The sequence below is a fragment of the Mus pahari genome, chromosome 12 (assembly GCF_900095145.1).
Source record: "Mus pahari chromosome 12, PAHARI_EIJ_v1.1, whole genome shotgun sequence".
NCBI lineage: Eukaryota > Metazoa > Chordata > Mammalia > Rodentia > Muridae > Mus > Mus pahari.
The window spans coordinates 23,971,515-23,981,091 of NC_034601.1; the positions used below are offsets into that span (position 1 = coordinate 23,971,515).

At 46.3% G+C, this 9,577-nt stretch overlaps 1 protein-coding gene across 3 annotated transcripts in view; it reads right to left on the reverse strand.

Annotated features, from left to right (window-relative positions):
• Positions 1-849: 849 nt before the first annotated feature.
• The window catches only part of Mb21d2 (Mab-21 domain containing 2), a 107,415-nt gene continuing 98,687 nt past the window's right edge, over positions 850-9,577 (reverse strand). For all 3 annotated transcript variants that reach the window (XM_029544502.1, XM_029544503.1, XM_029544501.1), the window contains exon 2: positions 850-3,695. In XM_029544502.1, the coding sequence (XP_029400362.1) occupies positions 2,431-3,693 (1,263 nt within the window). In that variant the 5' untranslated portion in view covers positions 3,694-3,695 and the 3' untranslated portion in view covers positions 850-2,430. The remainder of the gene's footprint in view (positions 3,696-9,577) is intronic.

Consider the following 9,577-nt stretch of genomic DNA (forward strand, 5'->3'; position numbering starts at 1 on the left):
AGTGTCTGTACTTACTACTGCATTACCAAGAAAACAATTTCAAAGCCAGCTGGGTGTGGTGGTACATGCTACTAGGTCGTAGTCTACCACAGTCCTCTGAGCTCAGCACAAAACAGAGGACACCCTTTTCTTAGTGGGGCTTCCTCTTCTACCTGATCTGAGCCCAGCCTCCAAATCTTCTATCAGAAGAATGTCACATAGTCCTTGGCAAACCTGTAAGTTCAACACCCCCTACCCCCATAGCCCCTTAAGAAACAGTCCAGCAAGTACTTGGGATTCCTGGAATGCCTCTCCATGCAGATGAGGCATTCCCAGTACGTTCAACTATAGCCAATGATTTCCATTCACCCTGGAATCTCCTCCCCACTCTCCGAGGTTCGCATATAGCCTTTGTCCACCCCAAATAAAGTGTGTGTGTATGGTCACCAGCTGTTTCACTGAAGAGCATCTAAGAGAGCTGTCCCATTGAGTATCATCGTCTAAAGGAGCCGCAACACTGAAATCATCAGAGAAGCTCCCCAACCCCAACCCCAACCCCAGTTTTCTCACTTTCAGCCAGACCGGGATCCTGCAGACCCCATCCATTCTGGACTTGGCTTCATTCTTTCAGCCCAGGTGTGCAGCAGCGCCAGGACACCCTGAGGGAGGGGACAGGTGACACAGAATCACAGCTAGTCCCCAAATTGCATATCACAGAGACATACCTGACATCCCAGCACTCAGCCCAGGCTGAAAAATCTAGAGTTCCGGGTTAAAAATCATGTGACTACATAGTGAAAACGGGAGGAAAGGAGAGGAGGAGAGGGGGCTTGGAGATGACAAAGTAATAACAACAACAGGATTCCAAGGCCAGTATGTTTCTTTTTTATTTTTGTGTTTGACTTGAGATTGTTGAGTGATTTATAAGCATTACATTAATTCCCATGCAAAACTCCCAAGAGCCTGGATTCCAACTGGCCAGAAATCCAACCTATATGAGTCTGGACATTCAAGACCAAAAACAGCCACCGTTGCTTGACTCTTCCATCAGCAGACATCATTGGTGTCATCTTGGTCAGCAGGGCCGTCCACGACTCAAGCACCACGGTTTGCCTTGAGTTCACACCAAAACAGGGGCCAGCACACCCTGAAGCACCTACATCCGGCAAATGGTCTCTGTCAGGTAAGAGGACTCCCTTCGCCCAACAGAGTTACCTAGGGATGTCCTGGTTCCTGCTCTACAGTGACACCTGCTTCCAACAGGCACGGTTATCTTCCATCTGGGGACAATTCTGCCTGTCCATTTCCCTCAAGATCTCAGGAGAAGTAAAGGGACTTTATAAAAGGAAAGGGGAAGAGAAGAGATCTCTAGAACCTCCCTCCCCCCCCCCCGGAAGAAATAAATACAAAGACACCCACTTGATCAAGTATTATCTCCCCCAGCTTCAGATGGTCAGTGAATAGGTATAAAGCTTTAAGAACTCCCCCTCAATAAGGCAGAAACCAGAGCTATCAAAGAGGACAAAACGGGACCCACAATTAAAGGAGAACTAGACAAAAACGTAGAGACTCATCCTACTGACGGGGCGAACTGGACTAAACGAGAGGCGACGACAGCCTTTTCCAGAGAGACATCAATGGATGCTAAAACACACATCGAAGCTATGACAATGGCAAAGACTTCATTAGTGCAAATAACAATTAGAATGGTGTGCTCCTTAATAGGATTTAAATAAGGCTTCAAATAATTACAAACACTAAAACTAACATTTGGAAACCTTAATTCTGTTTGGAAAGCTATCAAACCCTCCTTCCAAACCATCCAATGTTTGCTGATTCGAGAACAATTACATTCAATGAGGTTGCTCAGAAACACAACTGTACATCACCCTCCCTCTCTCTTGAAGTTTCCGTGTCTCATGTAGAAAGGGGGAACTGCTCTGACTGCTGGTGCAAAGAAATAAACACAGCCAGCATGCACAGGGCCCGCAGGTTCTTAGGACTCTCAGTGGAAACTTGGGAGAAGAACAAGATCAAAGACAGAACATCAGCCGAAGAGAGTGTGTTCAAATATGCCAGGAGGAGTTGTGTTCCCCCAAACCCACCAACAAATCTACACTGGGTGTGGGACAGAAAGCAAGCAAGAGGACTCATGGGCAGTGTCGTCTATGGCTCAAGTTCTCCTTTAAAAAAATGAACACCAAGAAAAATAAAAATCCACAATAACTAGAAAACAAACAGCAAAATCTGGCAGAATATGAAATAGTAATAATACTGTTTCTGAGCCCGCACCATCCTGCAGAACCTGTGTTCTTACTGAATCCAATGTTAGCTGGATATGTAAAAAAAACAAAAAACAAAACAGAACAACAGTCACAAGTCACACTACACGGTACGTAAATTTTAGAACCAAGACCAAGAAAGGTGGGGAAAAGAAAGTCAACAAAACACTCAGAAAAATTTATCGTCGATTCTGAAATGGGGCCTCGTGACGTCATCGGGGTTAATAAAGACTGAGATGGACTTCCCTGGGTTCTCAGTCACTAGCTGCTGCAGTTTTTTTGCCAGACGGTCATCGGGCTGATTGGGGTCCCCGCCATCCGACTGCGGGGAGGGGATGCTGGTGGTGCTGCCCCGACGCTGGAGCTTCAGCGTCAGCCGATTGGCCGCCTTCACGTGCTCGATGGCGGTGCGCAGGTGCTCGGCAGGATCGGAGCGAACCGAGGAGAGCTTCCGGGCGTGGAGCATGACGGTCTCCTCCGACAGGTGCTCCAGCATGTTGCACTGAGGGATGAAATAATTAGGGCACATCTTGTTGACCAGACAGTGCTGCAGGTCGTCAATGAGGCCCAGCAAAAAGTGGGCTGCATAGTCTTCTTGCGCCAAGTAGCTGGCAGGGAGTCGATCACAGGCCCAGAGCATCATGCTCCGCAGGTGATAGGGGCTGATAGCCTTGGGCCTCGACAGGAGTTTGATGATGATGGCTTTGCAGGCTTGGTAGGCCTGCATTAGACTGCCCGAAATGCACTTCTTCAGTTGCACCTCGCTCCTGGCAAAGGACAGTCGCCACTCGTTGTCCTTCTTGCCTTTGTAGGAGCAAGCTGGCACCAGGTAGAAGCCACTGATGACCTCTTCTTCGGTGATCTTCCCATCCCAAAAGTGGTTCTCCATGAGCCAGCTCTGAGCCACCGCGGGCCAGCCTTTGAAGGACACCACGGGGACGATGTCGTACAACATGCGGCTGCTCCCCACGCCCAGGATGATGGAGATGATGGTCCCGTTCTTCTCTACCTTCTCCACCTTCGGCATCCCTCTCTGGGGTTTCTTCTGTATCTCTGAGAGGACGATGCTGATGGAGTCGTAGAACCAGTCGGCCACTTTGGTGGGGGAGAAGAAGTAGTTGGTGGCGCCGTTGATGTGATCGGCGATTGTGCAGCAACCTTTCCATTTACTGATGGTCCCCTCGTCAAAGAGCCGGAGGCTCAGCCAGGAGTGGCACAGGGCTGAGTGGCGCATATCGAGCGTCACAGGCTGGTTACGGTCATGCAGCTTAAGGGCCGGCACCAGAAGGGTAAAGTCCATATCGTAGTCAGTACCCCGGGCATAGACATTTAACTCATCTAGGTCCAGGTCCACCACACCTTCCCGGACTCCTCCAGAGAGCAACAGGTACTCGTTGGCCACGGGGAGTTTTTGATCTAGCTTTTGCACCATTCCTAGGAACAAAAAGAGAAAACATCATTACAGGAAGCACACGGCTATGTGCGTTATTAAGGAAAGCTCTCGCCTCCGAGAATAAAACACACCAGTAGGGCGCTGGAGAGATGGCTCAGGGGTTAAGAACACTGACTGCTCTTCTGGAGGTCCTGAGTTCAAATCCCAGCAACCACATGGTGGCTCACAACCATCCATAATGAGATCTAATGCCCTCTTCTAGTGTGTCTGAAGACAGCTACAGTGTACTTACATATAATAAGTAAGTAAATCTTTAAACACACACACACCAGTAAAAAAACAGATCTCAGGTGCTGTACACATCCAGCTAACAATGACACTATTCTTTCTTACCAGCACCAGGGTCTGCCCTTTCCCAGGTGGAAGGGCTCGATAGATCATTAGGGTGAAAACTATTTTCACCATAAACCAGGTCAGCTCTCCCCAAGTCAGCCACTTGACTAACAGGCTCTCCACACACTCAGTCATTTAGTCAGAGAGCTTCCATATGCTCCAACTCTTTTTGACCTTGTCCTGCCAAATCCTACCCGCATCTCACCCCCTCTGTGTCTCTACTGTCCCTGTTCTCCCTTCTGAAGCCATCTGATGTCATCACGTGAAAAGTCAGGTCAGGCCTAGGGTTTTATCAAAGCAGTCTCCTCCTTCACCCAGCTTCTCCTCCCAGCGTGAACAGCAGCTTCTGAACTTGAAGTCCTCAACGTGACCGCAGAGGCTTTCAAGGGACAATGTGTTCCTAACTCTAGCACATCATCTGACCTTTCTGACTGGCACCTGCCCAGAGGTACAAAAGCTGCCGTTTGTGCAACTACGGGCTATTTAGTGGGTGGTCCCTTGGACCGCTGTAGACAATGCAGAGTGGAGTGCTGGGCTGGGGTTAGGAAATGAATTGGAAATGAAGTGGGCAACCCACTGTTATCTCCTCTTGGGTATAAACACCTCAAATTTTTGTTTTTTCATCCTACTTAAGAGTAAACTTCCCCTGAGCACACCACCTAGCCCCAATCTAATCACCAACACAGCTTACATATTAACAATCTGTAAAAAACTGTTACAAAGTAACTATTTGTCTGAAAGGTACCATTTGAACCCTTCTTTGGATTCTTCTAACGGCTTCCTTTTAGGCAGACTTGGGTGAAAAACAGCTAAAAGTTCCCTTCTCCCTCTGTTGGATGGGAGAGGCTCTGGACACCTTTACTTGGTATAACAAACATTCCCCAGGTGGGTGGGGGGAGCTCAAAACTCCCTCTGCTGGCCACTTTTACCACCCCACAAAAAGGAACATCCCTGCCTGCCACGTTACAAATCCCTTCCAAGCCTAGTTACAAATGAACTTTTCAAGGGGCCAATGTGATAAAGTGTTTGGTCAAATCCTACAATTCAGGAGTTAGGCTGAGTGTGAACACTGGTTCTCTCAAACCTGCAGATCTTCTTGGAAGTTCGTCTGTGACACTCTCAGAAGTTGAGAACTTAGTTGCTAAGACCATGTTCCTCCAGTGATGCCTGCCTGGCCTTTTTGAGCTCACTAGTCTGCAGTTTTTTACAAAACTGCTGGCAAACTGAGTCTTCCCCAGCTCTATCCACCCCAAGACATCCTCCTTGCAGACTTGTCTGATTTAAGTTTAAGCGAAGCTGAGCTGACATTAGCTACCATGGCAGATGGATTGCCAGGGGCTGGAGAACACGGAGGGAGGGGCAGGGAGTTCAATGCTCAGGTGGCTTCGGGGTTGGTTGCAACAAGTGAGTCTCTGAATGGATTCCCTTTTGTCACTAGCCACATCTGAAGTCAGGTGCAGAGGCCACACCAGCCCACAAGCTCCCTAGTAGGAACAAAAGGACAGAGAATTGCTTTCCCTGGTATGCTCTCCCCAGAAACACTGGCTCCTACTTGCTCCTAAGAAATGCTACAGTAAAGCCATCTTCCCATAATCCTCCCTGCTAGCAGTTCCCAAAACTTCCCTAATGCTCCAATCCTTTAATACAGTTCCCCATGTTGTGGTGACCCCCCCAACCATAAAATTAATTTTGTTGTTACTTCATAACTGTAATTTTGCTACTGCTATGCATCATAATGTAAATATTTTTAGAGAGAGAAGTTTGCCAAAGGGGTCACTGCCCACAGGTTAAGAACTGCCGTTCTATGCTTTGAATTTGTTTTATTGCATCTTTCTATTGTTATAGACTTTAATATTATAGACACTGGGGCCTCAAGGCTAGGGACTGAGCTCCATGCCATCCTTCCCCTACTACTTTGTGGATCTTCAGAAGATCAAGTAAAAGAACAGTGTTGCCCATCTCCCTAAATCCTAGGGAATAGACTTGGCCTCGCCACACTATTTTAAGAAGTAAATCAGTTCAGAGATAGCACCTGCTGAAACTGAGCAGTGGAACCAAATTAACTCCATCACTACGTACACTATACTGGACTGTTAACATCACATATAAGATGCAAATGTCCCATCTTCAGAGACCTCATTTAATAAATACTTGGTGGGTAAGTGTATATGGAGAGGGTCCTTTAAACTCACACACACGCATACACACAACACACACATGCACACACAAACATTGGAGAAAGAATTGCAAAGTTTTAATGTCTTGTAATTATAGCAACATTAGATAAATTATCTTTGGCTAGGTATATGAGTAAAATATCATATAATATCATATATTATATATCATAATATATACTATATGAATATCATATATATATATATATATATATATATATATATATATATATATATATATATATCAGCATCTTGCTGGTTTGGGGTAAGCTACCACTTCTTTGGCTTCAGCTCTTGTGACACACACACACTTAACAGAGACTTCTCGAGGCAGAGATTGTTAATGACGGGTACAGTGAGGTACAGTCCTCAGTGACTCTGATACACCCTCTAGGGTGACAGTGTCCTTGGCTGATAAAAAAATATATGAAAGTTCTTGTAAATATATCGTGGTTTCTATTCTGCAGGAAGAAATGTCTTTGTTAAGCTTACTCAAGATTCCAAGAAGGATCCTTAGATGTGGGCAGGGCTCTCTGCTTCTAAGAACAGCACCATCTACAGAATTCTTAATGGCCCCAATGTGTAGGTTTGGGCATTCCCTCATTCATACTTTTAAAAAAAAAAAAAAAGAAAGAAAGAAAGAAAGAAAGAAAGAAAGAAAGAAAGAAAGAAAGAAAGAAAGAAAGAAAGAAATCATCTATGTGGAGTCTCTCACTATATGTGTGTGTGTGGGAGGGGTGTTACAAAAACAAGCACCTAAGATTCTGAGGGGACATAACTGATGGAAGGCTACAGAGCTTTGGTGACACGGTAGAGAGCAGCGCCCTACTCTCACACAGGCTGCAGAGGTCAGCATGCCACATGCCGATACTGCTCTCTCTGCGACGAGGACCCGGCTTGACCTGAATGTAAAATGACTTGGACAGGAAGCAGCGAGGCTCTCCAGACAAAGCTCTGGCTTTGTGTTTCTGCTGCTGGAAGCTTTCCTGTGACCTTGGACCAGTAACAGATCATATCTAGCTACCTACATCTATCAAGAAATGATGAACCCAATCAGCCTTGGAAAACACCATTAATATTACCCAGATAAATAGACTGCACCATGTGGGAGACACGGGGCACTGTGAGCGGGGCCTCCTAGCTGTCCGGCAATCTCCCAGTCACCATTACCGTTCACACTATGGTAACATTTTATAAGCCAACGAGTCGGTTTTATTTTTTGCACAACTGCTTAGACAACTGTGTGGAGTTTTACTTAACGCTTTGAAAATCTGATTAAAAATCAAGGCATGCCGATGGTCATGACTATTCAGTCTCGGTAGACAAGAGTGAGAAGGACTGAAGAGCTTGCTTGATCTTTGTCCACTTTGACCCTAATCAATATACATGAGTTCTGGGACCAGAACAAGAGGCCTTGGGAGGGTGTCCTGAGTTTTCCATTTACAATTTAGATGAGCCTGATAAGATATTTAACCTTCCTGAGCTTCCAGTTCCTCATTTAAGCAAATAAATAATCATCTGCGTGGCTACCAAGCATCTAAAAGTGTGCTAGACACAGTTCATTTTGCTCGGCTGTGTTCCCCTTCCACTAAACTAGACTCACTGCATAGAGTGGTTTAGAGATCTCATTAAAGGGACCCTAAAAGAGCCTCTAGCACATTCAAGGCACACAAAACATTCCATGAGGTGAAAAGAATGAAGGGACCTCTCCTTTGAAGGTAACAAAACTTCTGCTGGCCCAGGGACACGTCCTTGGGTCACAGCACATTGCTGGAAACACAGTTTGGCAAATGGGGCAAGCTGAATCCCACCATTCACTGTGCTCTGTAGACGGAACAGCTTCTACAGCTCCTTAGAGGCCCTGACCTGGACTAAGGAGAGCCCTTTCACCACCAACGATAGTGGCTTGTCCCGAGGCGATCTCACCCTCCTAAATCGAGGGACAGCGAACACGCACGTGGCACCGATATTAGCAGAGACTCAGCCAATAAAAACTACACCATCGCCTGCTGGCTCCTTGTAGTCAAGGTTTTATTCTCCCATGCCTAGAACAGACTTTGGGAATTGAAAGGTAACTGCTTCGTACAATGCATCATGCATTTCAATCATTTTTAAAACCTCATTAATTACATGTGGATCACAGAAGGGCTGGCAGCATATGGGATAAAATGGTGTACTGATTGTCAAGAAGTCAAGTAGGGAAAGGAGAAGTAAAAAAGCCTCCGGATTTCATTATATTCCTTTCAAAACAGGTTCTGAAAGTCGGTGGCCCTGTCAAACTCTACCAAGCTCTAGTAGACAGCATGAGGGTTGAGTCTGAAACACCTACAAGGTAATTAAGCTCTCTAAGCCTCACTTTCCTAGGACAAAAAACTGGAGAGTAACAACTGTAAGGCTGTAAGGTAGCCATGGTAACATGCAAAGTACACCCTGCAGTGAGAGGCTGGTTGCTTAGCTGCCAGTCTCTACCCTAGGAGTCCAGACTTGTACAAGGTGGCAACACGTTTCCCACTTAGGAACACTTTACTCAGTTCTGAGGATGCTCATAAGGGGTGGTTTCCATAGCTCATAACTCACTGGCTTCTCACAGTCATGCCCAAGAATGAAAAATGTTCCTTTCTCAAAGAACCTCCGTCAGCATGGTGCCCCGGGGGGTGGGGGTGAGCGCATGTTAAAATAGAAAGATGGCTTAGACACTACATGTAAAACAGCCAAAACCCTTTTCATGGAGACTGTCAAACTTAAGTGAGCTGAGTCCAAGCCACCTCTGCCTAAGACCCAGGGGAGGGGTGGGGGTGAGGGTGGAGGGGTTAATTTCTATGGTCTCATTGGAGGTGCAGTGCAAATTACTTAAATCACCCAGGAATGTTAAGTTTACTGAGGAAGGAAACAGGACTGAAAACTTGTCTAATTTATTCACGTACACTGGGGACACCCAGGTGAAGAGAGATGGCCTCCTGTGCACAATGGGGGAAGGGAGATGTCTGGTGCATCAGTCAGGGGAGGGCAAAGATTTACGGTCCACAAGGGTAGGTAAAACTGAGGGTTCTCTGCCCCTTAACCCAGGACAAGAGCGAAGGAAGCAATCCCACCCAGAAGTGAGAGCTCGGGCTAGAAATGACACATCGTTGCAGTCACGATTCAGGGTCCCAAACTAGTACGCTGTCCCAGTCAACCACAGAGAAGAAAGTATGCCCTTCCTGCATGCTGGGATGGAAGGGATCGAGGAATATTTGACAAGCAGCCCAAACAGCTAAATCACACATGATGAACATACAATTGTAAGTTGAGATGAAAAACATGAAGGGAAGTGAAATAAGGGTCCTAGCCAGAACACAGCAGAAAGAAAAAAAAAA